Source organism: Antedon mediterranea, chromosome 3 (genome assembly GCF_964355755.1).
Source record: "Antedon mediterranea chromosome 3, ecAntMedi1.1, whole genome shotgun sequence".
NCBI lineage: Eukaryota > Metazoa > Echinodermata > Crinoidea > Comatulida > Antedonidae > Antedon > Antedon mediterranea.
This window is the reverse complement of record NC_092672.1, coordinates 838,588-856,835: the sequence shown is the minus strand read 5'-3', so window position 1 is coordinate 856,835 and position 18,248 is coordinate 838,588. Positions and strand designations below refer to the sequence as shown.

Below are 18,248 nucleotides of genomic sequence, written 5' to 3'. Positions count from 1 at the left end.
CAGACAAAAATCGAAATATAAAAAATAAATAAAGACAATTATACAGACTTGGGGCAAGTTTCACAGTGTCATTCTTTCATATAAAATTATAAAATATTTACTAGCGCAAACAAATAGATGAGCGCCCTCTATATATTTCAGTATTATACGCGAATATTATTAGCATAGAAGAAAACAGAATTTTATTCTAACACTAAAAGGATTCAAACATTTTATTTGTTATAAAAATACAAAAAAGTAACATGTGTTTGTAATTATAGTTGGTATCTATTTATAAAAGGCGATTCACGAATCACAGTAACTAATTACAGTAAGTCTGTACTTAGTCTTAAGAGAAACAATAACAAAACAAAAGAAAGAAAACAAGAAATTAGTCATTAGTACATAAATTTACAGATTTTTTTGTTTAAAATGAGTGACGTACTAAACGTAACAGTGGATTCTTGCTCATTTTGGTAAATACATAAATGTAAATGTAGTTACCCAGGTACTGTAAGGTGGTCATATGTATGCAAAATAATATTATTAATAGGTGCAAAATTAATTTAATAATGTATAAACTGAGAGCTGTTATAATAATGTGATTACGCTACACTCTCTATGAAACGCCAGCTCACGTTTCACTCAATCACATAATGAGGATTTCAATTCAAAAGATTTAACAGAAAGATAAACTGTACCGTAACAACAAATGGGCGGAGCTTAATTGAGTGGTGTAGTATGATTTGTGTCGACGACACGCGTGTAGCCAGTTTTATAGCCCATGTCAATCAATTTAAACAATTTGCATAACGTTATAATGCTCAATAGACATAATCTCTTCCTGTGTGAACAATTAAAAGATTTTGTCCCGCAGGGTGAGAAAATTTCCCGCCCACTTCTTTTCATTGAGTATTTTCAAAGGTAATTAGTGCCTTATCCTCATCGAGCGAATACAATCCAAATTCTCTGATGTGTGAACTTGTGACCTCTTTTCCAGGGCTACGGGTTCTTCAAAACTATCATAGGTATAGATTATTCCTATAAAAACAAAATAGGTTCATTATCTTACAATTAACATAATTAATTATATTATGTGTAATAAATTAATTATTTATGTGAAATTAGAATAATTTTTTTGTAATAATAAAAATTTTAGAATAACGAGAGAAAATTATAAACTTTTAAAACCCCTCTTAGTAATTTGGAATAGTCTAAATTATAATTTCTGACATGCGTAGAAATGAAATGTCGGTGTACACAGTTGAACACCGAAGGAATGTTGTTATACCGCTTCAACGAACCAATTTTCGTTTAGTCTGTCTGTGGAAAGAATAATCTAATGAAAGGTTTTATGGTGTAGTAGTGAGAGAATCATTAACGGTACGGAGTGAAGGAAAAACACAAGTAAGGTTAGTAGAATCTACGACTACATTTTACTGTTATTGTCATCTCTGGTCCTTTTTAAAAAATGTTAGACCAATGAGCTGCTTAGCCATGCGTAACGAGGTTCTTGACTTTTTTCGTGAGTGAGTGACAGGCTCACGAAATTCTGATGAGGAGGGTTGCCCAGGCAGGTGTCTCCACCTTTCGAAAGCTATTAATGTTTCTTTCTGCTTTATCACGTAGACATCGTCATATCTCCTCTCTCTCAGTTAGAGAATTTTATTAGTTAGTGATCTTAACGTCACGTTACATTGTTTGTGGAACACTGTTTTATTATTTAAATTCAAACCAACATTTTAAATGATGGTATTTTCTTTTTCAGGTTTTTGGCGTGCTGTTTTTTCGAGACGTAACGCAACAGTGGTTTATTTAATTGAAGACCCACTTTTCATCAACAATGGACTGGAACTATATCGTCTGGACTATTTCTAGGATATGATAAAATTAAAAGAAGTGGATTCAATTTGGTCAAAACTTAAGAAGAATTAATTGTAGCAGAACTGAGAAAAAATGTTTAACACACACAATCAAACTAGAAATTGTGGAGGAAACTTTGCGATAGGTCCAGACCAATCTAGCATGGGCCAAAATTATGGACATTATATGGCAAACATGTACGATGGATATCAAAATAATCCGACACATGTGAAACAATATCCTGGAAATGTTGGAAATGATCATTTTTTAGCTAGTAGTACAGATAATGATGGTGGTGTATCGGGAATGAATAATCAAGCTGGCATTTTTAATAATGTTGATAACTTACAATCGCAAAATTATTCTTCGTATGCTAATTCTGGATATGGTATGGCTATTCCAGACAGTGTTGCCACACAAAACCGTTCATTTTCCATTAATTCTTCTGCTAATAATGACACTTTCGATCAGACAAAACCAACAGCAGGATATGGTGCAGGAATTCCAGGAAAGAACTTGGGATATCCTATGGGCTCTGGGCCTATTGGGAGTAGACGTGTGTCAGCTCCAGCAGGATCAGCTCAGCGAAATTTCCAGCAAAGAAGTAGTGCTTTTACACAGCAGGATATGACATTTCCTGGTTCCGATATGAACACTGGTTTTACACAAGACCACCAAATGGTACATTCTCTGACACATAGGAACTATCCAAGTGAACAATATGGCATGCATCAATCTAATAATATGTACAGTTCTAATGAACTCCCAATTAGTAGTGGAGGTAATTTACAAAACTATCAAAAATATCCGTCGTCTTATTCAAACTCGAGTATGGGAATACGGGCTCAAAAAGGTAACTACAGCATGACACGAACCGGAGTTTACCCAGGTGGCGCATCAACGGCAATGACTCGTACGACATCTCGTTCTACCATACAGCGAAGTTTTTCTACGGGTAGAGTTGACGATAGAATGGCTGCGAGTGGTGGTCAGTTGTTGCCGAGTGGCGGTAGTGGTCAGTTACTACCGAGTGCCAGCTTTGAGTTAAACAGAGGATTTATGAATGGAACTGAATTTGGAAATGTGCAAATGAAAGAGAGAGTTCCTTTAATGGATTCAATGGGTCAACCATTAGCCAATCAAGGATCTCTTGATCAAATGAATCGTTTATCAACGCAACGTTTAAGACATTATGGTCCACCCCCTGCTAACCAGGGTATGGATTTCTCAAATGTTCAAGGAATGGATTCTAGTTTTCCAAATACAAATTTCAACCCTATGCAGTCAACACAACCTTTGAACTCTAACCCATCAACCTTTGACACTGGCATGACAAACACGATTCAGAATATGAGTCCGTCTGGTACAACTAACATGAATATGGATAGTATGGGTTTGGTAAATCAGACCGCAAACTCTGGATATATGAACTCTGGATTCCCAAACAATGAAAATTTCAACATTCCACGAACTCAACGATATCAGAATAAATCAGACGGTTACGGATCAGGATTACCTAACATGAACGGAACCGACATGATTGGTTCTTACGACCCGAACATTAATCATATGTCAATGGGTAAAATGAACTCTTCCAATCCTATGCAATTCCAACAACAAGCTACCCGCAGACAGCTTGCACGTACTGATCGTATTTTTAGCCAGGAATTAGAAAAACTAGCAAAACTTTCTCGTAATCCAATGTCCGAACCATTTACTGCTTCTCCGATTGTTCCGCCGATCGATTCAACGATGAATCCGCAAATAAACACTTTTCCAGGACCCACCGAAACAGTACCATCTCCAAACAGTTTCCCAAAGACAGCAATTTCGCCCGAGTTTCAACCCGAGCCACTACCTCAGCCTTCGCAGATACCTGAAAGTGACACGTTCATGCAGAACACGCAAATGAACCGTAAACCCACCAAACAAATGCAGAGTTTACCCACCACGCCTTTTTCGGGACCGTCTACGCCTAGTAATCAAGCAACTACAACCGATATCCCAGTCTCGTCTTCACCAGCTAATAACACGCCGGTTTCAAATACGTTTACAAATAACGATTCTGGAGGGTTGCAATCTTCCGAATTTACAGATACAAAAGTGGATGCTGAAAAACGTCAAAATAAACACTTGCAAAGACTGACGTCGCATACTATGAAAGACAAACAATCTGACTCAAAAAATCAACAGGGTGATTATATCTCCCATGGTAACGCTGAAGGAAACACAGAGGGCAGCAGTCAAAATTGTATTGCAGCTTTATCGGCTGCATGTCGTAATATGATTGCTGTTATGGATAGTTCAATGCCTAAGCAGAAGACACCAACTCAAGGACAAGTTAGCAGTTCTCTCCCAAGTTTTGAAACACTTACCACTACTAACAATCCAACGCCGAGTTATCCGAGTAATCAGATTGGAATGACCCAAAACAGTATGGCTAATAATAACGCTAATATGAATTCGTTTAACAATAATCAGTTTAATATGAACACGGATTATTCTTTTGGTGGAACGAACCATTATATGGGAGTAGATTTTCAAATGCAATATCACGACTTTCTTGAACAGTCGCTACCCATGCAAATGACACATAAAAGACCGGATGAAAAACCAAAGCGTACACGCAGAAGGAAAGTTTCGGAGGATATGTCCGATCAAATTTCAAATACAACTGGACAAAAACGGCGGCGATCTACAAAAAAGTCGCAAAATCCACCAAGCGTAGATTCTATCGGCACCCCGCAGTCCACGGATAATTGCGCAACCCCTGCTTTAAGTGATAATTTTTTAGATGAACTTACAAACACTGGAACTTGTAACACACCCATGCAATCAATGTCATTTGGGTCTTTAAATTCGCATACGCCAAGTCCAAATTGTGTGAACTCTAAACCGTCACCGTGCCAAGATGGTTTATCGGGAAATTTTGATAACTTTGAAAGTGTATTTTCTCCAGATACCACTGCACAAAGTTTACCTCAAGAATCTGATGATGGAACAAATTGTGGACTGAATGTGAACACGTCGTTAAATTCTTCTAAACCGTCAACCCCGAATCGACCAAGCTCGAATTATTCAAATGCAAGTCTTCCAATTGTCAGTCCCAAGTCAGGGTCACATTTCAACTCGCAACCAAATAGCCTTCCGACCTCCACAAGCAGTGAGTTTAATGTATCCCAGGTACCTGCTGAAAATGTAATGCAAGAAGCTGGTAAGGACAGTGCGCATCCCCTTGAAATTCTCCAACAACAAATTCAGATACAGCGACAACAGTTCAATCTTGGCGATACACGATCTATTGGTAAAGACTCATCGACCGTTACAACCTCATCGTGCAACAACATCAACCGTTCATCCGACATTAGTGTTGATGCTTTGATTACGGACAAAAACTCTGCTTGGTATATGACAAACGATTCAAAGAAAGATGAAGTTTTGTTACCGTGGGAGGACTCGAAGAAAGCGCCCTCTACCATACCAACGAAAGGTAGGCGGCTTCAAAGTCTTATGTGTATTTCCTGAACAGAAACTCAATTCATGGAATTTAAAAAAAACATAAATTTAAAACAATGGATTACTGTGAACCAAAATTGAATATGAATTTTTTTTTTAGACAATGTTGTGTGAAATCAGTTCTTGCTGAAAAACAGTATCCTTAAGGATATAACTGAATATACTGTAAACGTATGGACAATTTATCTAATTATGAATTTTGATTGTCAGCCAAAACTGATTTGAAAGTTGTAACCATTTACATTTGTTGGAGAAACTGTACATGGATTTTTATTACTAATCTGAAATAAATGTCCTTGGTTTCTAATTTAAGAAAGTGATTACCAAATTTGGAAAAGGAAGCCACTAGAACTGCTTTCATACCTTGTCTCTTTATTGTCAGAATAGCCTGGATTTAAAATGGATTGACTTTCTGTAAAACGGCAACTAATTTATACTTTCTATTTCCTGAATATTATGAAATGAAAAAGATTATCATATATATTTTTCATAAAATAATCATTCACAACATTTTAAGTACTTTTTTCCCTGGAAATAAAAAAAAAAGTTTTTTTTCTTGGTTTCCACTGAAACTATGTTGTTCCAGGAAGCATGTTTTTTTAGAGCTAAAGATTAATTCCAGTTTTATGTTCATCCGGTTATTGAGAGAGTAGGGTGTGTAGGTCTACAAATTACATTGCTATAAAAAAACTTTCAAATACTACAATATGGACTAGCTGTTTGTACAGTCAAGCAATTTAAATTTAGTCATTTACACCGTGTTCTGTATAATTGTGGAAAGTAAACAAAATCTAATGAGATATTGTTTTCATTGTTTTAAGATTTTTTACAACCCTTGTGATGTGCGATTGTTCTGAACTGGTTGAATTGTTACTGGTTCAATGCCAAGGGCAATTGTGTGTGCAGTACAGGCATTTCAGATTTGCCTTTTCACTATTATTACCAAACTGTATAATGACTATTTTGGAAATTCTATCGTACTCTATACATCACAGGATTCAATTATTTTATTTCGTCAAGCACTCGAAAATTGTCTCATATAAAAAACATAATAAAATATGATAACAGTTTTGGCTTATCATATCTCCTTAACGTTAAATATTATACAGTATTATAATGTATGGAAACCTATATACTGTAGGTGAATAAAAAATCAAGTAATTAATGCTGTATACAGATAAATATGGATAATGTTTAAAAATCAATTCTACTTTCTGGAGATTTTAATGATTATTTCAAACTCCACTTAATTCAGACATACAGCACTGTGGCTTTATTAAAAACATTGTACACACTATCACTGTATCTGAGAGATTTGAACATTTTACATTTACCTGTTTTTACCCATTCTTCGTGGTCCCAGATTTCAGATTTTACGGAAATGTTAATTCCATGTACAGTACAGTTTTGTTAAATTTCTTCAACATCAATGATAAATTATAGTAACACTCATGTTTTCAGGTTGTCATTGTCTTTACCAAAATGGTATTGGATGACTGGCTATTTGAACTTTTTCTTAAAAAAAAGATTGTTAAAAATATCCAGAACTGTTTCAAAAACAGATTTAAAAATTAATTTTATAAACCCAGTTGCAGTAGTACTGTATGTAAATAAATGTTAACTTTGCTCTGGTGTAGCAGTCAGCTGTTTATAAGGTTCAAAGGTTGTTGCTATAGTATCATAACTATTTTAGTTTGTTCCAAGGATGTGAATATTAATATAAAATACTTTTAAAATAAAATATATGAAGTTGATTTAGAAATGTCTTCCTGTTTTTATATGTTTATGATTGGCTAGTGAGCCTCAAAAGCACCGGACTATCTCATAGTTCATACCATTTTTGGTGTGATTAATTTGTTTTCCAAGTTATAGGTAAATATACATTATTTTTGTTAACAAGAAAAACTCTGAAAACCCCATAAAACCATAGATTTTCTCCAAGAAGACTTACTTTTAACAGAAGATAAACATTTTTATTTTAAAGTATTTCATCAATGTCATCATCATCATCGAACCCAGTTTAATTATTGTATTTTGATAAATGCTGCCAAATGTAATCATTGGTAATACTGTGTTAACGCAATGATTAGATTGTCTCTGGACAATCCTACTCTCGCACACTAACAACCAGCTAATAACAGATTATTCAGTGGTTGCCCAGGGGCTAGCAAATTATTCAGTGGTTGCCCAGAGCTAGCAAAATATTCAGTGGTTGCCAAAAGGAAACTGCATACTTTAACTTGCATTGTTCAATTCTAATTACAGTAGTAGTAAAGGACGTTCACCTCTAAATTTCTGGGTAAGAATTTTGTGTTTTTAAAAAGACCCCCTAATGTTTAAACTTAGGATATGTATGATAAGAAACTAAGCGCAAATTACGTCTGTATTAAACTATATTAGATACTTGCTCAAAATACTTGAGTTTCCAATGTACATACAGTACAAGTAGCTGAGTTCTTCAGTATCGCAGCATACTGTACAATATACTTTACTGTACATAAGGATTTGTTGATCATTTTAGTTATAATACCTTGAACGGCATAAATGCTTAACTTAATATAATAATTACTGTACCTGTACATAACAATACTATGTTACACACAATTTCAAATATGATTATCCGAAGAAAAAAAACCAGATAATTCATGGTCCTCTCTCCATTATATATGTATCGTATGGACAGTTTGTCTGAAATACAGTTTGTCTGAAACTGAATTTGAATTCAATTGATAAAAGAAAAATGATGTTCAAACTAAGCTGTGCTTGTATTTTATACCTGCTGCAGTCTGGATAATACATCACTATTATTTTATTAAGCCAAAATTAAACCAATTGATTGTCGACTATTATGTTTTTATCCGACTGCTAATGAAGCATGAAATAGATAGATTCATATCTTAGATACACTGTGATTAAATCTTTGTGTCAGCTATGATTACAGTATTACTCATATTAAACATATTGCCATGTAAACTGTTAAAGGTGTATTGGCAACTAATCACCATGCACTAATCCATGCATGATTAGGGGATTATTTGTTCATCCCTTTTATCCCATCTGAGATTTTAGATATTAGACCATATAAAGAAAGGATTTACATAATAAGAGGCGGATTTATTTTGTGTATTTGTAGACAGACGTTTGCTTGCAATAAAACACATCATTTATCTTCTATATTGCAATAACTTTAAATCCTAATATTAAAGTACTACTAAAGTTATAAATAATTATTTATTTTTTAGAAATCAACAACACAAATATTACAAATACAAATTGACAAATTAAAAGGTAATTGCTGAATTAAGTTTAATCTTATTCAATGATTTGAAGACATTTTTGGATTTATGGAACATGGATTCTTTCTACAGTTTTTTTGTTGAGTGGCTTTTCTGTTAGCTATTGTGTTGTACACCAAACAGAGTTCAGTTGTCATCTACTGTGTACACCTCACAACACACGACAATTGTGATTTTTAAATTTTATTTAAAGCAACTGTAGTAAAAAAATTATGCAGCTCCAAAATTTTAAACTTCAAAATTTATTTTGTATATTTGGCCTACTATATTTTATTTGTACACTACTGTAAAGATCTTGATTGTTCTGTGATTTCAATCTTAAGTAACACAGTACTTATGTGTGTACTTAATTTACTTTGTGACACCATCTACTTACTTTTCTATGAAAACATCATAATTATATGAAGAGTAATTTTCTGGCGTATTAAGGATATTAATATGTACAGCATGATTAAATCCTTGTGAAAGAATGCTTTAGGCACTAAGTAACCTTTGGGGTGTATAGGATACACCTGTATATGTATTCACGTAAGAAAATATAAAACTATTGTGTAGACTAACACAGGAAGTTTGTAGAATGGATTTCAAAGCGACGTAATCGCTCGAACGCAAGCTATGCAGCTGATTTTTTTTCTTGCTAAGTTTTGATGGAGAAGATCGCCGATGAGTTTATGTTGAATGTAGAACGTTTTAAGCTGGTGAATGCTTCGTACAACCTAGGCTTCTTTCGGCATACCATCGATCAATGCTTGCCTTAAGGCTAGCCTTCCTACACACTACATACTCAACCCTACTGTTCAGAAAACATTTACATTCTTGGCTACGCAGACAATAAACAATCTTCGAACGGACATACTTATACATTTCAAAAATATCCATGTCTGCCGTAATCATTTCAATAATTGTTTCTTGGGGATATCGCCTCCTAGCCCTTGTTTTGTCTTTTGTATCCTCTAATGTTCTCAGTTTTTGAAAGTGATCGATGCCGTTGTCTGCTTGGCTTTTTCTTTTATCGATTTGTACATGTATGTATGCCTGCAGAAAAGCAAAACAATTCAGTGAGCAAGTAGAGCTAAAAAAAAAATTAAAAACAAAACTACAATGGTGCTATTATTGCTGTAGTATTTGACATGCGTTGTCGCTTTGCAGCACTTTGTAAATATTTCATCACCAGATATCACATTGACTAGTATATCAGATTGACCAGTAGATCATACTTTCTCGGATGTCTCTTTCCCAAAGTTTCTTTCCAACATTTGCTATTCTTGTTTAACCCGCCAATGTCTTGTTTAACCCGCCAATGTCTTGTCCGAGTTCTTGAAACTAACTTCTCAATTTAAGGAAAACAGGTACAGTGCTCATCCAGAATTATGTCTCTGGCGCTTAACCAATGACTTATTTTTCGTAGAACTATGTTTCTGGAAGAAATTATCAAATTTCCCAACAAAAATTATTTTTATTTAGAAGCTAACAATCCATGGAGTGGAATCTTTTGTCCAAGACATTGATGTATAAATAATTGTTTAAAATCAAAAAAGTTATTACATTCTATTTTGATGGATGATACACATCGGATTTAAATACTGTAAACTAGGTTGTTATGACAACAACAATCGGTTATTTTGTTGATGCTTAATTAAGGGCCTAGTAACCTAATTTTAAAACTGTGTCTTTTTTACCCAAGAAAAAATCTTTCTACTATTTTAAAGTCCAGCTTTTAAGTGCATTCCAATCCATTTACCATAGACATAAATTTAGACGTCATTATTAATATTATATAAAACTAATTGAGTTTGAAATCAATTCAATCAAATTATGTATGGTTATTAATCTTTCATATTTCTAGTATATAATTTATAGCTGATTTGGCCACACATACCCTGAGGGACTTGAGAGTTGAATGTATATGCATCTCTTCATCTGCTGCTTAGTAAAAACACAATAGACAACCATCAATATTTTATTTTAAAAACCTGTTATTTCTACCAGTCATTTTTAGTGTGATTTCCGCTTGATTTTTGTTTTTACTTTCTTAAGTCTGGAGTTAAATGATTATAACTATGTGTAAGCAGGTTTATATAGTGTCTATTAAATCCTTAAATGTTAGAAAACTACTAATAGAATACTGCACATAAATGCACCATAGTACTAGTGGCATTTATATAATTTGTTTGTCCAAGTCTTTACAAAATTAATCTATAAGCAACCCTTAAGCACAGGGAAGTTACAGTACTCCATTTATATTTTCTGATTCGTTGTGCGACAGCACAATTTATTTACGGTAATATACAGTCAAGATAAATACAAAATAATATGTGAGTTGCAAATAAAACTGTAAATAATTTTTCTTGTCTTGTTAGACCTTATTTAGTTTTTGTATGCAGTTTGGCCTAAAGTAAGTAAGTTTTTTTTATGTAAGAATTATATAAACAAAATAGATACTGGTAGAATTTAAAGTTGGTGATTGATTCGCATTTTTGGCTTAAAAATCCCATATATTTTATTGAGATTAACTTGATCTTGATGATCGTAATTATAAAACCATTTAATTTTACTGATTCCTCAATAGAAATAAAGGTGTTTCTTTCTTCAAAGTTGTCAAAACTTAATAGCTTTTTAATTGAGTGTATGATGGATACACTGTAATATTGACTGATAATAAGAAGGAGCTAGTCACTAAAACTGATATTTAAAGTATGAAGCATGGAATTTCAAGTGGAATCAGATTCCACTGAAAATAGTCTACAAACTGGAGCTTATTCTATCGAGTTATTGTAGTAGAATTAACACAAAAGTGCTTTATTTTGGTTATTGTAGGAAGCTACATTGACTTGTAAAGCGTTCATTCTTTTGTGTTTTGTCAGCTTAGCCCTGAGGCAGTAGGACAAAAGACTGGTGGAATGCAGCAGAACATACTAATAGGCATGGATGGGTCAGGTTTGAAGCAACCAATGGAAACAAGCAACAAGAACATGCAAAGAATATGCATACATTATTAGCCTAAAAAATAGAGGTTTTTCTGATATTTCACCCCTCACAGTTTATTTGTTTCTTCTTACCAAATATCTCAGCATTTTCTATAAAAAAAATGGAAACTCCCTAAAAAACATTCATACAGTATTTAAATATTATTCAAATGCGTATTCAGAAAACCATAATTCCTGGAAAAAACCTGGCATTTCAGGACAGCTCAAAGGTGTCCAGTATTGGATAGTTGACTGTATTAATTGTATCATGTGTATACATCCACATCACAGTATATTGTCATATGACATATTTGCCAGTTATAGAACTAAATTGTTTTCTATTATTGATTATTGTTGATTCATTACATAACGTACCACCATTATCTCATCACAGAATGCTAATAACTATTTCATACTTGTTTTCATTCTTAAATACAAGAAAACCTTGAATAATTACTTGTACATAATCACTAATTAAATAGCATTTAGCATTTTTAATTTATTGGATGGAAAGCTCAGACTAACTAATTGACTAGATTTTGAGTTTATAGTTTTGTATAGCTATTTACTGCAGTAATGGAGGTGCATTACTGCATTTGGAGCAAAAAATGATTTATACTTTTAGTACGGTGATTGATTTAGTAGGTGCTTATCATGTAAGAAAAAAGAAATCATAAAGTGTGGAAGAAATCAGAAACCAGAGGCGGATCAATCATTTTTTAAATGGGGATCACTGAGAAATAATATTAGTAGTTTGTCAAAAATAGTAGTGTATGATATGTTTATTTCCTCTCTAATAAAGAACCGACCCTCGAACCACAATTCGTAGACACACTCCCTTAGCCTTCATTTTACTGTACTTGGTAGATTATTACAGAAGTAAAGATCAAAGATAAATGGTGAGGACATTTACAGTTTACTCAGTGTCTGATCTAATCTTTGTTTAACATCAAACATTCAAAGTCCACTTGATGGTTATAGATTGAAAACTGATACCAATTTTTAATGCATTAAATAGCTATAAAAGTGCTTATGTAAAGTACTTAGCTTATAGGTCCATGTATTAAGTAATGTAAATATCGCCTTGAGTAAATAGTAGCTATCATTAACTAAATGTACACAGACTACAATTTGGGGATGGGTGTAGTCTTATTGACCTTTGACATTACATGCCATGCTGATATTAAAGAATATTTATTTTTGTTAGGGAAATTCCCCCTATAAAAATCTTATTTATGAATGATAAATTAAAATTAAAACTAAACCAAGTCTATGCTACTTTATTAAGTGTAAGAACAATATTTTCTGTAGAATTTTTAGCTTAAATGACTAACTACTCTATATACTGAATACAGCATTTTTGTAATCTTCAAAAAATAAGTGTTTATGCATGTTTTCCAATAAGCTACAGGGTGGTTTTAGAACAACTACTAAAGTGAAAATCATCACAATGCCTGCGCCACAAACATGACCACAAACAAGCATGAGGTCATTCACCAGCCGTTTACATGCTAGAGTATCTCCTTTAGTACAGGAATTGTAGAATGTGTATTTCCTGTTGTTAAAAAATAAGCCTCTATCAGGAATATCCATAGAAATAATACTGTAGGCCTGTAATGTATTGCATTGACTTCTTAACGTCAGAAAGCAAACAGAATTATCTTCTTACCATTAAAAGCTTATATATTTCCCAAATTGTTACTTCATTCCTCTCTGATAATGATATTGTAAATCATTTTATAGTATCTGTTTCCATATTTCTTTACTAAGAGTAGACAAAAGGCTAATTTATATCTGAGACAAGCGGTAATGGTAACCTGAAAACTGTGGCTTGTCCAACAGAATCTGTATCTATCCTGAGACAAGCGGTAATGGTAACCTGAAAACTGTGGCTTGTCCAACAGAATCTGTATCTATCCTGAGCTGGTTTCCACTCAACTGCCCATCCACTCCATGTTTTCTGTCAATGTAGTCTTGTAAGAAATAACATAGATTCTATTTGTTTTCCGTTAACCATTTCTGCTCGTCTGTATACGGTGGAAGCACTTTTTCTTTTGTTGAATATATCGCCCTCATTTTTTAGTATGAATACTTACCGTACTGTTGGAAGGTCTTGTTTTAAGCGCATTCCTATGTTGAACACTTAAAGTTCTTAAGTATTTAGTATGAGTACTTATGTTGAGAGAAGATGATGAGTTGACAAATGAAGAACATTAACCTGTAATTACACATGTATACATTAATGTAATATGGAAATACTCCATTATTCAAATCTGTAACTTCTTCAACTTCCAAGATTATTGTGAAATAAGAAATAATTTATCGGTATTATTAATGCATGGGATGGATTTAAAATGCCCATACACAAAAAGCACACAAAGCTGTATTTCACACACTCTTTCTATCATTGTGTCTACATAAATGTGATACAAAATGTGTTTGAAAATACCATTTTGAGAATGATTTTATCAAATGGTTCAAACGGGAATGTAACGTACAATTGTCTTAACGTTGTCATATCTTGTTAAGCACCATTTCAAACAGAATGTGCATTGCATACTAATACAAGGTCCACAGTCTACTCTGGATTTATTTGCAGCTTTGAAGTTTATGGCAAAGGGATGCATTTCTAAACCTTTTCCTAAGATAACTCAATCATTATGTCTAGAACAAGTTTTTAATGACTGTAAAATTCTTGCAAAACTAGAGATTACCATTTCTATGGTCAAATCATGTTTATTCTCACGCAAAAATTTAAATTGTAATCTAAATTCTGATTAATTTTTTCTGAATAGTAGATTCCAGGAGGTCCTGGTTGTCTTGGACAAGTACTGTAGCATCTTCCAATTTTGTTTGCCCATCAGTATTACATGCTTATTTGTGATAATAATATTAAAAAAACAAGATTTTGCAAATAAATTTGTTACCACCAACATTCATTTTTACCATTCTGGAAATGGAGAGGAGAAAATTGAAACTCTATATGTAATTAAATTGCTTTAATTGAAAATAAAGTCGTAGTTGTTGAACAGAAGCCTAATGGTACGACTTGCTGGTATTATCAAAATTACTACCATGTTAGACAGAACATAGTTCAGTGTTCAATATAATCCCACAGCTAATTATACTCAACTCAAACTAAAAAAAAAGTTATGTGTTTTGGTATATTGTATTTGAAAGACATAGAGAAACTCAAAATTGCGCGATGGTATTCATTTATAATAGTATATTTATTAAAATCATCGTATACTGGAAATAACAACAGAGATTCAATCCTGGAATCTTCTGCTCGATATGCGGTCGTCCATTAGACCACATAGTAGGTTCAAATCCGATTAGATAGTGACTCTTTTAAACACTTTCTTGATGTGCATTATGTGCAACAGAGATCAAATTGATATGCTCTCATCTTGTTAATTCTATACACTGACGTCTCTTGAAAGCACCAAATCATTTGTCCTAAATTTCTTCCTAATAATACTAATAGTAAAGCTGACCTTTTTTCGCTGAAAATTTACAATTTCTCTACACTTCTATCTATGAAGAACAAAGAATAATAATTTTCAATCTGTCTGGTAAAAGGCCTAGCGTTAACGATGTACCATATTAATATTATAGTTCAAATAAAATTTTACACATTTAGTTACACTCTCATCTAGGATTTAGAATAAAAAGGAATGGTAGACATTTTACTGTACATAGATTTTTTTCATTGTTTTAAAAATCCATAAATGAATACAGTACCTGTCAAAAAGACAACATTTTTCAAGGCTGAGGGTTGAACAGAATTAGAATTCCAATCATATTCTACTGCATTCTATTTTATGAGTCTCTACTAACTAAACATTTCTTTGAATTAAGTTATATAACTTGTTTTTAGATGTATGTTTACGTAAACTTTATGTTAAAGGTATACACTCGGTGAATATTCCGAAAATAAATTATGTACCAGTAGATAAAGCAGTGAAGATGAGAAAGTTTAGTAAATAACTTTCACTTGCTTGTTTAGGCTGGTTTTTTACTAAATACTACAGTACTGTACGTACAACCGTTTGTTATGAATATGATCAAAATGAAAATATAAAATAGTTTTAAAAAGTCCAAAATGGTATGTTGAATAGCGTTTAATTTTATATTTTTGTTTTTAAAAGAGGCTTGTTTGTGAAATATACCTGCTTGATTGGAAAATAGGCTTGTTCATAGGCCTGTTTTATTTAAAGATAGGCCTGTATCTTTGCTATTATTGGCATTAGTTCTCAAATTTCAGTGCTGCTTAGCTTACTAGAAGGTCAGAGTAGCTGGCAATTTGATCCTAGTTTGCTGGCTTGGCCTCAAGGAGAAGATTTCTATATGATTGTTCACACACTGTAAAGAAATATTTTTCAGAATGATTTTGTAAATCTTTAATTATGAATGCTGTCATACTCTCTTTTATTGTTGATTCTCTTGATAAGAATTTATTCACAATAGAATATTGATTGTCGTTTATCTCCATGACGAAGGGTATGTTGCAAATTACAATTCTACTTTGAAATGAATTTTATTGTAAATTTAAAACTACTTTATCATTAAGTTATTTTGTTGACTGGCTGACATAAATTTAATCAAAATTCTTATTCAAAAATGAAATTACCAAATACAAGAATATGTTGATTTATCATGACATTTGCTAATAAATGGTATTGTACATTTTAATTTACTATATCATAGTGTGTTTATAAACGTTGTATGTTCCAAATCAAAACAAATTGGTCAAGGTATACTGATCATTGTAAATATTTTGATAATTTATTCATAAAACAAATAACATATTTTATTAACATGATTATCAATTAACAAACTGACAATCGAAATACAGAATTATGGTATGCAACTACATATCACAAAACGTCCAATCATCAAAGAGAAAGGTATGATGCAATTGGCAATTAGTATGCCTGGGTAAAGTTAAAGGCATGAAGCTTTAGTGATTTTAGATTTCAAGCCTTCCAACAAATTCCTTCCTATAAACAAATTACCCATAGGCAAACAGGAATCAATTAGTCAGTACAAAATTATGTTTTGATTGTGATATTCACGCCAAGGTAATAATTACAAACCAATTTGTGATTGGGTGGAGCACTGCTAGGACCAACAATACAAGCTGTTAATACTTCTGTCACAATCTGATTGATTGACTGGTGGACTGTACCATTATTTACTATCAATAGGGAGGTTAATTAATCCTCATTAATGGCTACATGTTTAGGGTAGTGTTACACTACTTGATGTCCAGTCCAAAGGACAGTCTGGCTTTAGTAGGTTGTTTTATTTAGTAGTTCATAAACACTTCATTACAGGGTAATTATCTCTTTATCACTTATCAGTAATGTGTACAAAATCCACACCTATTACAGTAGATCTAGCTGTCAATCAATTTGATTGACAGGACATCATTTGGTGTCTGACCCTGACAACTCTCTTAACTCCTGCTGTGTTACTCACTTGGAATGGATGCTCATGTTTTGGTGTGGATTGAATTAGGCTCAAAAGAAGGAACATTTTTAATTGATATTTAATGCTAAAAACATTGATTGTGAATTATCATACTTTGAAATTATGCTGTTTTTTATATCTAATCTGAATTGTCATTAGAACGTAGACTACTGTATACTGGTTTATGCATTACAAGTTTCTAATAAAGACATATATAAATTATATATTAGAGACTTAAGTACTAACTGAGTGTACATGTGTACTGTATATCTACTGTTCTATTCAGTTGCCATCCTATTGTGAATGTAATAATTTCATGTAATTGTTAAAGATAAATTGATATTGAAAAATGTCACTAAGAATGGAGTGCGCAATTGATAATTCTACTGTTTGTTTGCTGGTAGGATGCACCTTGTGACCCGTACCAGGTGTTGTAGATCTACGCTTTGTGTGGATGTCCCTCCATTTTTGTAATTGATTGAGTCACATTGTGATTTTTTTCAACACCATTCATCATATCCTTTTGTATTTATTTCTTGTATTGTTTTTGAATTGAGTTGTTTTCTTTAGCTGTTCGTTCCGTAACATTTAAATTTTGTCATCTGTTAATTTCTAGGTTAGACTTCTTCTACAGATAACAAATTTAATGTCTATTTGACATTAGCCTTTGGAAATATATATTTGCTTTTTATGTTTAGTGAATAATTAAAAAATCTCATTGAGGATATTAAGAAGATGTCTTTTTTTGTGCACTTGTTTGGTTGTTATATCTTCTGAAGTGTTACTGTAAAACCTGAAGAAAAGCCTACTGTACATAATATGTATTTTTAATTAAATCCAATCAAATCAAGAATTATTTATAATCTTTCAGTGCAAATATGAAATTACCCATTTTTTTGTATCTAGAACCTGCTAATTTTTAAAGATTTTTATCTCTTAATTTATTTCTATTTTTAAAAATCTTTTTTGCTGGTTTCAACCTCAAAATGTTTATTTTTTCTTAATATATTTGTACAACTTAAGTATTTTAACAGATGTTTCAAACATGAGACTTGCTTACTAATAATTATATTGTTAGCAATGTTTAACACAAGATTGTATCTGATGCTGACTGGCAAATTCATAAATAATAGGGATTGTTTTTTCTATGTGT

The 18,248-nt window shown here is 32.6% G+C and overlaps 1 protein-coding gene across 1 annotated transcript in view; it reads left to right on the top strand.

Moving 5' to 3' along the window:
- Window positions 1-1,254: 1,254 nt before the first annotated feature.
- The window catches only part of LOC140044420 (uncharacterized), a 68,444-nt gene continuing 51,450 nt past the window's right edge, over window positions 1,255-18,248 (top strand). Inside the window, exons 1-2 of the mRNA XM_072088917.1 lie at window positions 1,255-1,391; window positions 1,748-5,332. Of these exons, the coding sequence (XP_071945018.1) occupies window positions 1,936-5,332 (3,397 nt within the window). The 5' untranslated portion in view covers window positions 1,255-1,391; window positions 1,748-1,935. The remainder of the gene's footprint in view (window positions 1,392-1,747; window positions 5,333-18,248) is intronic.